This window comes from Barbus barbus (genome assembly GCF_936440315.1).
Source record: "Barbus barbus genome assembly, chromosome: 40".
Taxonomy (NCBI): Eukaryota; Metazoa; Chordata; class Actinopteri; order Cypriniformes; family Cyprinidae; genus Barbus; species Barbus barbus.
In genome coordinates, this window is record NC_136718.1 from 15318819 (window position 1) to 15338616 (window position 19798).

General features: G+C 35.3%; 1 protein-coding gene across 2 annotated transcripts; it reads left to right on the top strand.

Moving 5' to 3' along the window:
* Positions 1–4016: 4016 nt before the first annotated feature.
* hnf4a (hepatocyte nuclear factor 4, alpha) lies at positions 4017–18926 on the top strand. 2 transcript variants are annotated; one of them, XM_079400596.1, is made up of 10 exons: positions 4017–4911; positions 14341–14515; positions 14642–14736; positions 15164–15270; positions 15659–15814; positions 16311–16398; positions 16503–16655; positions 16754–16990; positions 17452–17574; positions 17920–18926. In XM_079400596.1, exons 1-10 carry the CDS (start codon positions 4869–4871, stop codon positions 18060–18062), a joined length of 1320 nt encoding a protein of 439 aa, XP_079256722.1. In that variant the 5' UTR covers positions 4017–4868; the 3' UTR covers positions 18063–18926. The 2 variants fall into 2 exon arrangements, with proteins under 2 accessions (XP_079256722.1, XP_079256721.1); XM_079400595.1 differs by lacking the exon at positions 4017–4911 and adding an exon at positions 12764–12891.
* The last annotated feature ends 872 nt before the right edge of the window (positions 18927–19798 follow it).

A 19798-nucleotide genomic window follows, 5' to 3' on the forward strand; every position in this document is an offset into this window, starting at 1 on the left:
GAGTTTAAAAACATGCAGACTTTGAGAAATGGAGAAAAATTATAACAAACTTGTCTATTTGAGTTTCTATCATCCTGTTGCCATAGCTACAGCTGTCATATGGATTGGTCTCTATACAAGCCTGGTTACTGTTTAACCTCTCCACCCACATTTGCCCAGATTAGGAAAATCAATAAGATAACAGGAGTACCGGCCTTACCTTGCGCCAACAACACCTTCACCAGAAACACAGAGGACTGTGCAAAACTTATATGTGTTAATTCTTCATCATCTTTCACTCTTAATAGAGCAAAGTCAGTAAAACGGAGTGGTGGGGCGCAGAAGAGACAACATGGTCAATGTGAATGCTCAGGCCAGCACCCATATGGATCCACCATACGGTAAGTGCTCGGTCTCTTCCGACTGCTCTCAGGAAAAACATGGTGGGTGCTCTGGTGATCTTGGTGGAACTTGTTGTTGAATGGGCATGTTGTTTCTTGACATTTCATCCAGTATGGTAGCTATCATTGCCATTCCTGAGAGCTTGTGGTGCACGGCTGTAATTCAGGAGGTGTGACATATCCATAATGACTGGTGAATAGGGCCTATTTGCAGGAGAAGATGAATAATGTGGACAGAATGGCTGAAGTTCCTCTTTTCTTGCTGGGATGGAATGACTCAAAGTAAAGTGCTGGAACAAAGTGGGCATTACAAAAGATCTCAAAAATATAAAAGGCTTTAATCTTCAGACCAAACGTTAAGTGATATAGTAAATAAGTGCAGATAAAAAAATAGGCCTACAGCAGAACAATACACATGACAATATTTTATAGTAAAGTGATTTCTTTTTATTTTTGTCTATTTTTCTTAAAAATAATGAGTAGAATTTATTTGATGAGGCTGCATTTATTTGATAAAAATACAGTAAAAATAGTAATATAGTGAAATATTATTACAACTTCAAGAACATTTTTATTTGAATATATATTTAAAAAAAATGTAATTTATTCTGTATTTTTAAGCTGTAATTTTAGCAGCCATTATTCTTTAGTCTCACATGATCCTTCAGAAATGATTTTGATTTGGTGTTCAAGAAACCTTGAAAACAGTTGTGCTGCTACTTAATATTTTTTTGGAAACTGAGATACTTTTCCCCTCCAGGATTTGCAAAGTTTGATAATTAGAAATTAAAAACAGCATTTATTTGAGATAAAAACTTTTGTAGCATTATAAATTGTCTTGGTAACACTTTAGTTAAAGTTTTTGATGTTTTTGATAATTAAATATGCCTTGTAATGCACCTTATAATGCAATTTCATGAATGACTATAGCCACAGTTAATACATTATAACTCTTCATTGTTACACTATGCATTTTAAATTCAGTTATAATTATTTACGCAAAGATATAATGTATTACAATGCACATTATGAATAATAATAATGCATTATAGCAGGGCTGTCCAAACTCGGTCCTGGAGGGTCGGTGTCCTGCAGAGTTTAGCCCTGCATTATAGCCTAATAGCCCTTTATAATGCATTATACATAAAGGCTTTAAGTAAAGTGTTACTAATGTCTTTACTCTCACATTTGATCAATATAATGTTTTCTCGCTGAACAAAACTATTATTTAGTTTTTTCAAAAATCTTACTGACAAACTTTTGAGCAGTTGTATATGTTAAACTTTATTTATTCATTCATTCATAATTTTTAATTATAAAAATTGCCACCGGTTCTTAGATGCTTCAGTCTATTTCTTGTACAGGCCAGACATTCATATGAAATATAATATCTAACAATCAGTCATTAAGTCAGCATCTCTTAGTATCTTTAAATACACCTTGTCAAACAATTACAATCATACTGTATATGTCAACACTTGCATGAGTTTAGCAGTCTTATTAATGGACACACATGTGTCTTAGAAGAGCTCTAGTCTGTACTGGAACATTTACATTATTGTTGCATTTTGTGGCTACTGTGATTAAGCCGCTTTGTGGTCCAGATTATTTCAGAGCTGCTGTAATGTGTTTTTTGTGAACACAAAGAATGTACAAAGCAGTGCTGTAGTAAATCCTACTGCGAAATGCTGCTGACACAACACCATGTAGAAGGAAGCTCAAACATATTAGCATACATTAACATTATCTAACACAACATGAATTAAACATGAAAAATAATTTTACAGCATTTATTCAAGTAGTTTAATGTTAATTTCTACATACATTCAAATACATTTTTTTACAGTAAAACTGCTATATATTTGCAAGACTTAAAACACTATGAACTAGTGTGAACAATGAACAATAGCATATTTCTAAATTAAAGAAACAGTTCAACCAAAAATGAATATTTGCTTAAAATGTACTCACCCTGCAGGCCATCCAAGATGTTGAAGAGTTTGCTCCTTTACTGGAACAGATTTGGAGAAATTTAGCATTTTAACACTTGTTTACCAATGGATCAACTGCAGTGAATGGGTGCCGTCAGAATGAGAGTCCAAACAGCTGATCAAAACATTACAGTAATCCACAAGTAATTGACATATCGCAACATATACAAAAAATTTAAATTAAAACTGAAATGCTAATTAAAATATTAATAAATACTTAAAACAAGACAACTTTTTTAATGGAGAAAGCAGGAAAGAGGACTAATTTCTGTGTTGTGTGGATTACCTGCGGATTATTGAGCTGTTTTTATCAACTGTTTGGACTCTCATTCTGACGGCACCCATTCACTGCAGAGGATCCATTGATGAGCAAGTGATGTAATTCAAAATATCTGTTCTGATGAAGAAACAAACTCATCCACATTTGGGATAAAATGAGCATTTTCAGCAAATTTTCAGTTTTGGGTGAACTATTCCTTTAACATTAAGCAAGATATACAGTACGCAGTAAAAAAAATGTGAATTTCCCATGCAATTTTAACTAGTTCTTCAACCTTCATTGCATATTCATCTAAATATTATAAAAAAATATATTTAAAACAAATTCAAAACAAAGCTTGTTACATTATAGCAGCATATGAGGAGTAACATGAAAGACTTGCTTGCCTGTTAGAACTTGCAAGGAACTCTGTTTGCCCTCAAATTCTGAGTGTCTTTATGGTGGAGGTCCTGCGGCTCCAGCTGTCAGCTCAGAGACTGTTCAAGACCAGAACAAGCCGCCACCAAAGTCAACAAGCCACCACGGCACAAAATGTTTGGAATGCTGCTAAAAGTAGAAATTCTACAAAAACTCTCTTCTATGTCTGGAAATATTTGTTCCTGATCTATAGTCACCGAAGCTTTTCTTTCTCCTGGTCACATAACTCATCTCTGTTCAGTACGCAGCAGAGTTTCTAGAGGCTTTCAAACCTGGAATTAAGCAACTGAATCTACATTTAACATTCTACTTTAAAAGTGCTGCTTAACTCTTGACTTTTTATATTATATATTTTATTTATTTTATATTAATTTTTTATATTAGGGTAGTTGATAAATACTTTTGGGAAGTTTACATGTTCTATGCTATGCCATGGTATTCACCAAAATTATGAACAGCATTTTGCTAATTAATATATAATAATTATGCACATGGCTTTTAGCATTTTGCATATCAACAGCAAGACTACATTGAATATTTGTTTTATTTGAATATTTGAAGACTATATTGAAATTTAAAATTTAAATCATTTGTCACATGACAGGACTATTTAAAATTAAGCTTTTTAAAAGATGAAAACAAATCGATGCTTCCTTTTACATTCATATAAATCTTGATGATAAAAATAGATATGTGGCAGCAACAAAGAATACACATTGTTTACAATCAATGTACATGATATATACATCCTCTGTGTTATTTTATGCATAATGCAATGCATAAAAACCTTAAATCTTTCCTAGTTAACAGGATATAGATAACTAAAAGATCGAAAATGTATCAATTGGAAGTAGACTGGATGGTGGAAAGTGGGCGTTAAATATACTTCTGTTCAAAAGTTTGAAGTCGGTAAAAATGTTTTTAAATTTTTTTTTTTTTTTTAAGCAAGGACACATTAAATAGATGAAACTTGATAGTAAAGACATTTCTAATGTTACAAAAAAATCTACATCAAATAAATACTGAAAATATAATCATTAAGCATCACAACATGTTCCTTGAGCAGCAAATCAGTATATTAGAATGATGTCTGAAGGATCATGGGACACTGAGGACTGGAATAAATTCTATTTAAAAAATAGTTTTAAAAACAGAGATCCGTTATTTTAAATTGTAACAACATTTCACAGTTTTACTCTCTTTACTGTATTCAGGAATACAAATAAAACAGCCATGTCGAGCATAAAAGACTTCTTTCAAAATTTTAAAAACATTTGAAAAATCTTCCCAACCCCATACTTTTGAATGGTAGGCTACCTCTCAGATTGGCACAAGAACAACTCTGCTAAAACTCAGCTAAATTGGCTACTAGTTAGCACTCCCCAAAACTTCAGACAGCTTACTGTAAGTGATGTCTCAATACAATTCTCTCCTCAGCACCAGAAAACTATTCAATTCAGAAGTATCTTCACTGACTAAAAACTGGTGTCACACTCATAAGAATGACAAGCTAATGTTTCCCATCCAATTAAGGGAGAATCCGGGGGCCTCGGGGACAGGAAGTGCCAGATATGAATTATACGCTCTGTACACTTGACACTATTAGGCCGTGTGCTCAAGCCCCCAATCAAATCTCATTGTGACAGGCATTAAGAGATTAGGTCGAGCTGCCGGTCAACGTGTGTGAGAACGCCGGCTCCCTCACACACTCTCACAGTCACAGAGACACACTGAGGACTGAATGGATAGGTCATTGTGTGGAGGAGGCTGAGGAGCGGGGGGTCCCTGCCAGCTCGCAGGATGTATGAAGAACATGGTACGGGCCACTTCAACACCACACCAGGTACAGCGATCGCAGATTCATTGCCTCTTTTCGTACAGTTGAGGCTGAAGGTGCGGGAGGTAGATTATGAGAGTTTGTTTACATCCTAAATAGAGTGGTGTTCACCAAATATCTGTTTGACTTCTATTTCGTTTGTTGACAAGATAAAACATAAAGCTAAAAGTCGTTGAATGTCTTCAAAACAGTCATGTGCAGAATATTTGACTCGTTTAGAAACTTATGGTCAGAGTGTAAACTAAGTCTGGTTTGGGTTTTTACTTCTTTATGTCAGAATGGCTGTAAAACTGATTGTGCTTATTAAAATCACTGCAGACTTGAGATTTTGGGGAATTTCAGTTGACAACTTGTGAAGTCTTTGTAGTTCTACTCAGGAAGGCCTAACACTGAGAACTTTGCAGATGTAATTGCAAGCTTTGTCCACATGAAGGAGCTGCTTAATAGTACTTCACTGTGCACACTTAAAATGCTGGGACACATTCTCAAATGTGTTTCTTAAAATATTTTTAAAAATCTTAAAATGTTAATTCAAATATAAGAAATTCAGCTAGTTGCTAACATTTTTGCCAACAAAAAGCGAAAATGGGGCAGTTGTGGCCTAATGGATAGAGAGTCGGACTTGTAACCCGAAGGTCGCAGGTTTGAGTCTCAGGTCCGGCAGGAATTGTCGGTGGGGGGAGTGAATAACCAGCGCTCTCTTCCACCTTCAATACCCCGACTGAGGTGAGACCCTTGAGAAGGTACCAAACCCCGACCTGCTCCCCTGGCGCCGCAGCATTGGCTGCCCACTGCTCCGGGTGTGTGTGCACTTGGATGGGTTAATTGCAGAGCACAAATTCTGAGTATACCTGGCCATACTTGGCTACATGTCACTTCACACTCATACATAATGTACTAAAAAAATTAACTAAAACTGAATATACGTATATATATTTATATAAACAAAAACTACAAAATAAAATGGCAAAACTTAAATAGTATGTCAAAATAAAAACTATAAAAGTATGTCAATTATACTAAAATAACATTAAGCAAACTACTTATTTGATTAGTGACCAAAGAATTTCCCATTATAACATTTATTTGTTTTGCATTTTGCAAAATTCTAAAATTGTCTATTTATTTACATTACACTTTAAATCAAATGTTCTCAGTTACTTGGAACCTACTCTATATGCCCATAATATCTGACTCCGGATGTAATCTAAAAAATTAAACATGAAACTTTTTATAGAATAATGACATAAGAAATGATCTGACAGGCTGATATCTGGGAATTGAAATGTGATGTATCATCACAGAAATGCTGACATCATCCAAGATTAATGAAAAACATGGGGGGAAAAGACTTCCAGAGTCTTCTTGTGCTGAGTTTCCATTGAGTCGTTAAAGCGGTTAAACAATGATCATACTTGTAAAACACCATATTCATTATACTATTATGTACTTTGTTTTGTGCTATCGTGATACTCAAGACTGCAAGAAAATGATTTCAAAACAGCACAAATGAGTAAAAGTACACCAAGCCCCAGTACGTTAACTTATAACAAATTTATTAACCACTTAAGACTCTTTAGCCTCGATAAACTGGGGTAAAGTTAAACTTGTTTGGGTAAAATGTTCTCGTGAGCTGTACACTGTGATGAAAAGGTGATTGATTGATGATAACAAGTAAGTGATAACTGTCCACACAGCATCACTCATGATTGGGTCAACAGCCATACGGATTCTCAGCAGAAAAACAGTTAATCATTGAAAGAGCTTTATCAGAAGATGTGATTGATTTACAAAGAGCATTGCTCTAAATGTTTATTGATGCAATTGTTTACTTGCGTGATGTGCACAGAGCTACTTGAGCTTTTGTAATGTGATGAAAGTAACAAAGCTTGATCATTTCAGTAGCATAAGTTGTCAAATAGTATGTAATCCCATAAAGCTGTGATCACTCGATAAACAAACAGGCAAGCCATCAGGACAAAATCCTATCAGTGGCTTTATCATGTTTCTGATGTAAAGCATGACATAGAAAGAGATAAGCAGAAAGTAACAGCAAAGGCTGGCCAAATGTGACCCATTTTTTGTCAAACATATTATTACCCAATGATTTTGAGTTTTAAACTTGAATACTTTATGGAGGCTATGCAATATTAGGCCCTAGGGGTTTATGATTACCTAGACTACAAATACCATGATGGGTGAGGACTATGGGAACTTCATAGATAACTGTCTCTGTTAATCGTTATGGAGGAGGACGGTTTTGTCTCTTAAGAAAATGGCTTTGCTTTGAGTTATAAAGTATCTCTTTTAAAATCGAACACACTGCTAAAAAGACATTTACTTGACACAGTATCCATGGGCATTAAAGTTAACTAAAACTGAAACTTAAACCGTTAAAAAAAAGAAATAATATATACTGTATATAAACTACTAAAAAAGACAAAAACACACTGCAAAATTAAATTCAAATTGAAAATGGAAATATTATTAAAAACTATAAGTGTATCTTGATCCTAAAATAACACTGTCAGGATATATTTTGTTTAAATGCATTGGAACTAAAATCAGAAAATTGACATTTAAAAATGCAAACACATTTGAACGAAGGAGAAAAAGGTTGTCATGAAAAAGAAAATGAATTCAAGTTGTTTTGAAAATCTGTCCACTGCTTATAAGGCTTTAGGTCTTAACTGGCCATCATAAAGCCTCACGAATTGCATCTTGGCAGGAATGACAGATTTTGCTTGTAAATTCTCTACATTTGCACCTGAGTTATGTATTAAAAACTTAACAAGGCTTGAACATTTGTCAAAGCAACAGATCACATGACATGGTTCTCAGCTTCTTGGTGCTGTAAAGAGTTTGATTAGCAAATACTTGAAATTCTTCGTTTGATTATCATCAGCTTATTAAATATACAATTAAAATCGAATATGAACCATCAAAGAAAACACAACGAAAATGTCCAAAAAGCTATAGGAATATTTAGCATTGTCGAGTGACGGGCCTTTAAAAAGCCCCACAGCCTTATGAGACTAACACAAAAGTTTAGACAGAGGGGAGGGGCATCATCCACACTTATCAGCCCCACCACGCTTAGTATAAAGATACTTTTCAGCAATGTTACTTTAAGTGAGATTAACACTGTAGCAGTTTAAAACTACAAATAAAAGCCAAATATGCAATAAAAGATCATTTCGTGTAAGCAAAAGTAAATATTTTGCCCCCAAAGGGACATGAGCCGTGTGAGCTTGCAGGTTACCAACCAATCTGTTGACAATCTGTTGTGTGTTCACTATGTCGCCATACTCACATATCTGTGAGTCAATCCACAGTCAACCCACAGAGGCTTTTCTACTGACCTCGAATGAGCTTTAGTAAGCATATTCCTGCCGTCTTCTCCCGTTCTTATCAAATATTCAAAATCAAAAGAAAGCAAAACACTCATATTCCCATGTAAAAAAACACATTCCCGAGTACTCCAAAAGCATGTTATTCCTTGTAGGCCACCGGTTCCCACAACGTGCATTTCACATCCACCTTTGTAGTGCTACTTGTTATTCCCATTTGGTCAGACAGGTGAAATGAAAGAGTCATGGGAGAGAAAGTACAAATAGGCAGTGGTTACAAATGGAGTTTGGTCAGTGGTCGGAGATCCTTATTGTGGAGATAGACAGGACTTTGTTCACAAACTGGAGTTTGAAGTTTCAAAGGGGAAAATAGGCAGAGAAGTTACATCAACCTTCTGACTTTTAGCCCCAGGCAGGCGGTATGGGTGACTGATTATAGGACATGACATCGCTGCCTCATATCACACAGAGAAGACGATCAGGGCAGGACATATTGTCTTCTGTAATGAGACTCAAAGTACGATTGCACCACGCTGCAGTGCGCATGTAAACGTCCGTCTTGCAACACTGATCAGATAATGGTGGATGCAGGTTATTTTCAGACAGTGAGAGAGTTGCTTTGAATTTGTTGGTTCAGTCTCTGTGTCATCACTGATACAGTAAGGAACAAGTGCGGAAATGAGAGGAGGGGAAATGAGTGGTGGACTGTGCAAAAACATTACAAATATGAAAACCATGCAAAAGTATTAAAGCTGTGTCGAGGACAACAAGGACAGAGTTGATATTTCATTGCATATCGGTTGGCGCATAACTTTTTTTTTTTAAATCAACATGAGGATTAATACTATAAAAATTAGAATTAATAATGAAAAATAAATTAAATTGAACTGCACAACAGTGAAAGTGTAAGCAACTGTTTTATAAGAAAACATCTACAATTCAGTCTATCAATTAATATGCAGTCAAAATAAAATAAAAATAAACAATTCAAAAGCATTATGGGTGTAACTGAATGTTATTAATTAAAACAATGACATTGCCTAAGACATTAATTGGTAACAGAATTTTCAAATCAATATGATGATTAATCATTTAAAAAATTACTATTGTTAATTAAATATAAATTATATTTAATTGTATAATCAAGTAACTATTTTACAAGAACAAATCTTACTGTTAGACTGTCAATTAATATGTGGTCATTAAAGCAAAAATAAAATAAAACAATACATTCAAAAGCATTATGGGTTTGATTGAACATTATTAATTAAAAACAATAATAGTGTTTGATAATTCATTGCCTTAAACATTAGTTGGTGGAATATGATGATTAATAATTAAAAAATATTATTAATTAAACAAATTAAATTGAATTGTATAAGAGGGAAAGTGTATAACTTTAATAAAGTAACTGTTTTACAAGAACAAATCTTCCCTTCAGACTGTCAATTAATATGTGGTCATAAAAGCAAAAAATAAAAATAAATAAAATAAAAACATGCCAACAAAGTGTTTTACATTACTATAACGTTTAAAATCAATTAAATAGATTTATCTATAAATATTTTACTCAAAATTCAAAATGTCCCGTTTTCAAATCAAATAATTAATTTACACCTATGGCCTGCTATGCTAATAGAAGTACATGAGTGACACACAAATACCAGTTAATGAATACATAGCTAAACCAACAGTTTTCTTACTCCACATCAGCACATCCTGCAGATGTGTATCTGTTAAATAGGGTTGTACACTTAGAGGCTTTTGCCCATGTGAGGTAATGATCTACGCCTGCCTGCTCTGATCGCTGAGGTGCATGTGAGAAAGGGCCATAACTTTACAGATTATACTTTATAGAGGTCATTCCTTAGTTAACAGAAACATGGAGATGTGTGCTGCGATAAGGAATTTAATGGTGACTCAGATAAGATTTGTCCATTGAGTCATTCCTGTACACTGATCGTCGTCATTACTCAGCTTAATTACTGGAGAAGTGAAGTCATCTCGTACAGAAATAAGGTCTGCAGAAGTCTGCTACTTCTTGTAGATTTATTTTGAGATGTATGAGTCAAACGTCATCCGGTCAATGCTTTAGGCAAGACAACCATACAGACACTACTTCTTGTGAATATAATTAACTTTTTATATCTCTATGAATATGCAAGTGTCTGATGTATTCAAAACCAGTTATCTTGTAAGTTTAGGTGTTTTCCAGCCAGTTTAAAACCAGCTCAGCACATTTATTCCATGGTCAGGTGGGATCTGCCATTTACAGATAGTAAACAATGTCTGGGGTGTTTTAGCAAGCTCAACATAAAATACATAATCCCACATTCTCATTCAATTTCATGCAGTGGAGTAATTTAATTGAAACTTAAAACAAACACAAAACACTACTGTGATACACCAATTACAAACTTAATTTAAACAGCAAAAATCCAGGTTGTTCATCTGACAGTATAGCTACAGTAGCTCTATATTCTCTATATAGGCAGGTGGATTTTACAGGCTCCAGGGCAGGCCTGAACTGAGGAACGATGACCCATGGTTTGTTCTGTTGCTTTCTACTCTTCAAATATACATACTTGCCTCTGTTTGCACTGGCCCTCATACTAGAATTTGGTACTTGCGTAATTGTTACATCAAATTTTCCTGTTTGAGTAACAAATAGCTTTATCCTCTCCCAAAAGAGCTGGGAAAATATAGGTTGTTCTACAGATTTGGCATTACAATATGTACAGAGATGAACATCTCAGTTTTTCTAATCTCAAGGTCATTTAGAAACTGTTTTGTCAGAATATAAAAAAATTAAAAATGGGTTTCACAGCAATGTCATTCAAAGAACCATTTTGGACTCCTCAAATATATATATATATATTTTTGCAATGGGAACTATAGATGCCAATAAAGAACCTTTATTTTTAAAAGTTTAGTTTAAACGCCAAGTCTTGAATGCCAATATGTGGAGATAATAACAGATGTCACCAAAGCTTAAAAATGTTAGAAATTTGAATGGGAAAGGAATAAAATAATACGTACTATAAGAATAAAAACCTTACTGCATACATTGATTTAACAGGACAATACTGTAAAACGCTCAAAAAATAAGTAAAAAGTATGAATTGTCATACAATGAATAAATAGATGAAATGTATTTATTGACTACTAATTTAACTACTAACTACCCATTTTTACTAGCCGTACAGTGCCATTCAAAAGTTTGGGATCAGTAAGATTTTTAATGCTTTTTGAAGAAGTTTCTTATGCTCATCAAGGCTGCATTTATTTGATCAAAAATGCAGAAAATAACAGTTTTTTATTTTTCTATAACAGTTCTCTATACTTTACAATATAATTTATTCCTGTGAAGCAAAGATGAATTTCCATTCTAATCATTCTAATTCTGATTTATAATCTGTGTTGGAAACAGTTGTGCTGCTTATTTTTGGGACATGTGAAACTTTTTTCAGGATTCGTTGGTAAGTACATTTTTTCTTTCTTTTTTTAAAGACTTTTTTTTAAAGAAATTAATACTTTTATTCCACAAGGATGTGTTAAATGGATAAAAAGTGATAGTAAAGACTTTTATTTTTAGAAAAGATTTGAAATTATATTAATATAGGAAACCAATATAAATGGCCCCGATATAAATACAGCCTTGATGAACATAAGAGACTTCTTTAAAAAACATTAAAAATCTTACTAATCCCAAACTTTTGAACGCCAGTGTATAACATTATATTGACATATGACATTAAAATGTCCAGAAACATTACTTCTTAAAGTGAATTTCTGGCAACACAGCTGTTTCACCTAGATATTTTACTACCAAAAGCCAGTTTAGCACAGGTTTGATGAGAAGTAAACAATCTCTTTTGTACAACAGGAATGGAGTTGTGCATCACGTGCACATGCAGAATGTTCAACAGAACAATGAGCTCTTTTACATAAAGGCCACAAATTTTACTCTGTGTGAGTTATTGCTGTTGTTTATTGTGCTAGAATTAACAAAGATTTAGCGAATACGTAATTTGCACGTTGAAATGTGGACCACTTTCTTTCAATCTTATACATCAGAGTCAAAAACGAATGACTTTTTCATAGTGTCAAATATGTGTCAAGACCCAGACAGTCAACTTTATTGACCCCTAAAGCCCTTGTTGGGGAACTGAGATAGAAAGCATAGTGTTGAGACTGGCTATATCTTTCTAGCAGTGAATTTAGGGCATTGAGACAAAAAATAAGACAGTAAAAGCCCCAGTTTGTCTCCGTCTCTGAAAAAACAACTCTGATTTAACACTTTAATCATTAACATAAGAGCCATCCCACTTCAGAATGGGGCCGTGCCCTGGGAGGAGGCCCGGACTGTCAATCACAGCAAGCCTCATCTTTGCCCTTGAGGACATGGCCCCTGTCACTCAGAGGTGTCTACCCCTCCAAGAGGAGGGGCTTGGCCTATGAGGGGGTGACCAAACGCTGTGGAGAGGACAAGTCTTTTCCCCCAGCATCAGGTAGCTGAGAATGCGTTTGTCCAAACCACTAGTAGACATGGAGATGGCAGACTATAGCGAGGCCTTGGACCCAGCCTACACCACCCTGGAGTTTGAGAACATGCAAGTGCTTGCGATGAGCACAGGTGAGTCATCTGCTCAGACCCGCGGTGAACTTTGAGACCTTTAGTGACTTATATAGGCTAGTATGTAGTATATGGTCAAGTGTGGGAGGCAGATGTTTAACAGGGTTGATAGGCTTATAGTTAAGTGCCAATTGCCAAGTTCGTAACCTTTTGCACAGAACACCCAAAACTGACTGAAAAAGCCAATACAAAATGAATTTTTCAGGAGACGATAAGAAGCACAGCATGCTCTGTCCTGCAGACAGGGTATTCTACAAGGAGAAGAGGTTCATTCGTCTCCTCTTGCTTGTTCTCATACAGTCGGCTTGGGATAAAATGACTTGTTTGGATAGTATTTCAAGAGAAGTTTGACACCAGGATGAATGATTACTGAGCAAAGAGGGTGTCATGTAAATGTTTCGCAGCTAAGTCTCCCATGTCTAGGTTTTGTGCAACAAATTGATATCCAACCAGTATCGACCTGAAAAAGTAATCTAATATGTATGGTAGTTATATTTATGTAAAGCAGTAAGAGTCCAATGTATAAAATGTTTAAATTTGAGTTAGATTGACATTTGAAAATAAAATAGTATTTTATTTATTTATTTTTAACTGACCCAAATATTGGAGTTACATTGTCATTCAATTATTTAAAATATAAAATAAAATTTTTGTAATTATGAAATACTATAGCCAATATTTTACATTTTAAATCACATATATTTAAGCCCAACTGTTTAGGGGAAATCACAATTCTATTCTACATTTAGATGATCACCAAATAATCACTTACATTGATGAGCCATTTAACAACGTTTTGCCTTTGACCATTGATTGGGTTTTAATGTAATTATCTTTGATTACTTCTAACTTAATAAAAGACATTTAAAAACTCACACATCTTTTGTGAAATTATTTCAATCATTTAAATGTTTAAATGATTTCTGTCATCAACATAAAATCACTGTCATCATAACTTTTTTTTTAAACAAACTGACTCATATGAATTATATATGTTACTGTAAATTTTTTTGTTAAATTAGTTAAGTAGGTCATCAAGAACACTAATTAGAGTTCACATAATCTAAGATGATCTTGGTTTAGCACTAATCACTTCTGGATTATTTAGCAAACAGCCTTTCCAGCTCATGTTCATAATGATGATTCACTGCCAATTGATTTAGCTATAAAAATGTCTTTTTGAGAGAATTTTTCACCCCATGACCTTTCCCCTATTAACTTTAACTCATTAACTCTGATTGGTCTGGAATCAGGAGTCTGACTGGTTCAATCTGCAACCCAGATATTTAAGTCTCATTCAGAAAAAGAAGTATTTCACAGCATTACATAAACTTAATTCATTGACTCTGGGATTTTAAGCAGCTCTTCTTTCTCACACAATTTTTATTATTTTTTTGGGCTTGAAAAAAATAGTTAAAAACAGAAAATTTAAATCACTTGTGATTTCAGACTCCTCACCAGTTGAGAGTGCCAACATGAATGTTGCCAACCACTTAGGGGCCGGCACCCTATGTGCCATCTGTGGGGACCGGGCCACAGGAAAGCACTACGGAGCCTCCAGCTGTGACGGATGCAAGGGGTTCTTCAGACGCAGTGTACGCAAAAACCACATGTATTCCTGCAGGTCAGAAACCTAAATTTTGGCAAAATTTAGCAAAGATAATGCCATAATTCTGCACAATAGACCATGTTTCCATCCAATTTATCCAATGTCAAAGTAAACCTCTGACTTCTTAATGCTTCCATACAGATTTAACAGACAGTGCATAGTGGACAAAGACAAGAGAAATCAGTGTCGGTACTGCAGACTAAAGAAATGTTTTCGAGCTGGGATGAAGAAGGAAGGTAATTGCTCATGCTGTTAGATTTCATTCTTATAATGCTGTTAAAGAAGTAAAAATCTGAGATTAAATCCCCCTGCCCTGTTTGGGAGGTTAGGGGATGAGGTGGCGCAAATGGAAGATGTTGCAACAGTGAGAGACATTTTGTTAATGTTCACTCAACAATGAGGTCTATGTCTGGTTTATGCTGAACAAACAGTTTAGAGCCATCATAACTGCACACTGATAAAAAAGCGCAACCTTGAGGACTCCCCCCTCTCACAAAGTCAGCTAATACCCCTCATCTCTGCTATCTCAACTGGTTGTAAGAACTGGTTCACAACTACTGATAATGAAATAGGAGCTGTTTTTGGTCAAAACAAACCTTCCATATGTATTTGCACTAAATTGAATGTTACTTTGCTGATTAAAAGTGTTCCTCTCATTCTCAGCTGTGCAGAATGAAAGAGACAGGATTAGCACTAGAAGATCCAGCTATGAAGACAGCAGCTTACCCTCAATAAACACACTCATTCAGGCTGATGTCCTTTCTAGACAGGTACACAATGTAATTCGAATCTACGTTCAAATCACAAGGTGAATTGTGTAAAATATGTTCTCTTAACCCAGTTTAAAGTAAAGAGACTACAAGTACACCTGTAGGTTGACTCCTCTGAAGAAGTATAAACACTGTGGCACAGCTATCAAAACATTGCCCTGTTTGTTTGAGCATCCCAATCAGAACCACATAGCAACACATGCTCAACCAATGGCATGGGTTTGGGGCATGACTATCTGACCAATGGCAGACCGGAAGATTGTTTAGGAAACCTGTTTGAAACTCAATATTTCTGCAATTTCACTGGGTTTAGCTAGAGGCACAGAAATGACAAAATTCACCTTTAAAATTATATGATTTTAAAATTCTTCCATATGCTACAACGCAGATCTCATCGCCTGGTTCTATCTTGAATGGCGACATCAGAACGAAGAAGGTAGCCACTATAACGGATGTGTGCGAGTCTATGAAACAGCAGTTGCTGGTGCTGGTTGAATGGGCTAAATACATCCCAGCATTCTGTGACCTTCCCCTGGATGACCAGGTAAGATGCTTCTTATTAAGATGTAAGCATCTCTTATTTATCTCAAAATGTACTTCCACAATATATATCTATATATATAGATATATATATATATTTATAGATATTAATGCCAGTTGGCTCATATTTTTGGATCTGTCGGAAAAAAAGTTCAGAGATCTTTAATTTGGGTGGTTAATGTATTTAGATGGCTCAGGTTAGAATATGATGAGCTGGTTTGAAAGTTACATCTCTTCTTGAGAGGCATTCAGAATCATTAACATGCTGAGCACTGAGGCATGATAACTGATCAGTGTTTTAGCTGTGGGTGAGAGCGCCTCAAACCACATCTTCTCACACAAACACGCACGTGAAAACACATGCGCATAAACAGGCATGAAGACCAACCTAATTTGCCTCTATAAATACTTCAAATATATCTACATTTAATCTTAAGTTAAAAAAATGAGCTGTTATGGTTATAAAAAGGACCAAACAAACACTTGTGCATTTGTCTCAGGTGGCTTTACTGCGAGCTCACGCTGGGGAACATCTCCTGCTAGGAGTTGCCAAACGCTCCATCCTGTATAAGGATATTTTACTATTAGGTAAGTTAAAAAGCAAGACACATTGGACATGTGGATGTGACAGTCTTCTGGACTCAAGCTATTTTACTAATATTTTACCTAACAATTTTCCATGATTCTCGCAGGTAATGATCATATAATTCCACGAAATTGCCCCGAATTGGAGGTGAGCCGTGTGGCTGTAAGGATCCTTGACGAGTTAGTCCTTCCCTTCCAGGATCTACAGATCGATGACAATGAATATGCCTGTTTGAAGGCCATTGTATTTTTCGATCCAGGTGGATACATTTTCCTAAAAAAAAGAGACAAAACAGAGCAGAATATCAAGTGAGTTTTTAAACTGATCTAATGTGATGACCTTTCTCTACTCATGTAGATGCCAAAGGTTTAAGCGACCCAAGCAAGATCAAACGCATGCGATACCAAGTTCAAGTTAGTTTGGAGGACTACATAAATGACCGGCAGTACGATTCACGAGGACGGTTCGGCGAGCTACTACTTCTGTTGCCAACGCTACAGAGTATTACCTGGCAAATGATCGAGCAAATCCAATTTGTTAAATTGTTTGGAATGGCAAAGATAGACAACCTGCTACAAGAGATGCTTCTAGGAGGTAACTGATTTCTGTTAATGAAACAACATTTTTGTAGAAAAGAGCAATGCCATGGTTATCAGACAATTGTGGCACAGCACTGGCACTTTATACAAATGACCCTAACTTTGGATAGCTCTCAAAAGCTGCAATATCTGAGATGCACAATAAACATCTGGGAAGAACAGGAACAACTTGTTATAAAAGATAAAAAATGCAGCCTATAACTAGCGGATTCTTAATAATCTGCTCTACATAGATCATATAGACAGAAAAAACAAGTTCCTACTTCACTGTAAAAAATAAAAAGTTGAGAAAACTTAAGGAGGAGATTTTTGAGTTTTCTCAGCTTTTTGTTGTATAAAAAGTTGAGAACTCAAAAATCTGCTGAAGCTGGTCAACTTTCTATTTTTTACATTGTTGATTCAGAATAGTAAATGATCTTCCCAATCAGAGATTTAATGACTCTCTTTTTCTGTCAGGTTCTGCTAATGAAGCTCCTCATGCACATCATTCTCTACACCCACATCTGGTCCAGGAGCACCTCAGTAACAATGTCATAGTCACTGCAAACATGGCCACTCCAATTCACAATGGCCAGATGTGTAAGTAACTCTACGTTCTTGAACCGAGAGAAAGAAAATTTGTTATGAAGGAAGACCTAACAGAAAATATAGGTCCTTAAAATGTCAGGGACAAACAGGCTTGTTGGAGTAATCCTTGCCAAAATCGTAGAAACTAATCAGGCTTATTTTGTCAAAGAAGGCTACTGTAATGCTTTTCTACACTAATGCCTTCAGAAATTTCATAAGCGTGATTATTTCGTATCAACCAATGGTTTCTTTCTTTCGCATGTTATCATGCTATGCAATTTATGTTTATTTAAGGTTCCCATAACACCCCTATGTGGACCCTTGATCTAATGTATCCTCTTGCTTTTTTCCAAACAGCCACTCCGGAAACCCCAATCCCATCTTCCCCGACGGCCTCAGGCTCTGATCATTACAAAATGGCACCGGGGGTTATAGCCACAGTGCCCAAGCAACCAAGCTCCATCCCTCAACCAACCATCACCAAACAAGAGGCCATCTGAGTGCAAAGAGAAATACAGATCAAGCTTTTAAACTTGGTACTATGAATAGGCTGTGCTAAGTGCGACAATTTATTCTCATAGGCATCTGGACACAATAACACTGACATTTATATTCACTAGCTGTTAAAGTTTTAGAAAAGAATTTCCTATTTTAAGAACTTTAGACCAAAATAGTTGAATTGTACAACAATCACACTTTAAATATATATATTTTCATCCCATCTCATTTGTTTGCTGTATGTATGTTTTAGAACGAACTAGTGGTGCATATTTATACTACCCAAGGAGTCACAACAGAATTTATAAAGTCAGAAAGGACCATATTATACAAAGGTTATACAAGTTTTTTCTCCTTTAAAGGAGAGTTTGAGTTCCATAAATGTTACAGCAGGCCTGAATGTGATCAGATGTTTGTTTTATTGTACAGTATTTTAAGCTTCTGGCTCTTATAGTACTTTTACGGTAGCCTGATAGAATACATAAGATTTTGTGCCTTGGAAATATTGTTATTTACCAAAATGCTGGTAATTATTTTATGTATGCTAAGAGTATGTGCATTGCATATTTTTCTGTTTGTGCCATACTTCCGTTGTAAATATAATGATTTCCTTTTTTCATAAATGGATTTAGTCTATTCTAATTCATAATTTTAGATAAAAAGAACAAAACATTTTTGTCTCCTGTTCAACCCCTTAGCTGTAACTAGTGATGTGTATGTATGCATACAGTAAGAGAATGTCACACTCATTTATAGTTTTACATATTGGTCATTTACTGCCAATTTACAATGACTGCCTTCAGGGAGAAAGGTAATTTCAAACTTGCAATGTGAACTGATATTAAATGTCAAGGCTATATTTTTACATAAATGCATGCTGTTGTTTTCTTCCATTCATATCTCTATAATTATCTTTTTGAATCTTATCTGTAGGTCACACAAGCTGCTATATAATAACATAACTTTTTAAACAGTATCCACAATTTCAGTGGGTGGTCTGGACAACTAACATCTCAATAATCAATCATTTTTATATACCTTCCTAGAAAATCCAACTTAAACCAGTCTAAAATGGTTTGTTGTTTTGGATTTGGACAGGTTTCAAATATCAGGTCAGGCTAGAAGACCAGATAAAATCCAGCAAAGTAAGACTGGTTTCATTTTCAGCAGGCACTTAAACTGTGTTCATGCATACGCCATTTCCTTCCAAATTTAAAGCCTTACTCAGTGGCAAAAGTTTTTCAGAGGAACTTTTCAAGCTCATAATCATCTCCAGCCATAAAATCTGCTTCAAAACAAGATGATAAAAGTAGGTGTACGTGGCAGAGAATGGTCAAGGATTTTTAGTGCTGGGGGTGTGTGCCTGATAACAGACAATAAAACAATTCATAAAGCAGGCGCCTTTACTGATAGTTTCTCTTAAGAAATCTTTGTCAGGAATGATATAACCAGATGTGTCAGGTATTGAATGAACCTCACGTTAATCACATCTATAATTCAATAGTGTCAAGTAGTTTTCAAGAGAGTCTGGGAATGTGTCGTCACAGCGGCAATGCATTCTGGGAATTTAGGTCACGGAGACTGGATAATATAGTGGATATAGATGTTGATATTATTTAATGTTTCTATTATTCTACTTAAGATTACGTTGGAGTGGTTAAGGCTCCCCTTACATCATTTGGCATAGCCCTTTGCACAGCCGGTGTGAAAAACGTGCTTTTTTCAGCCTTAGAAAGCT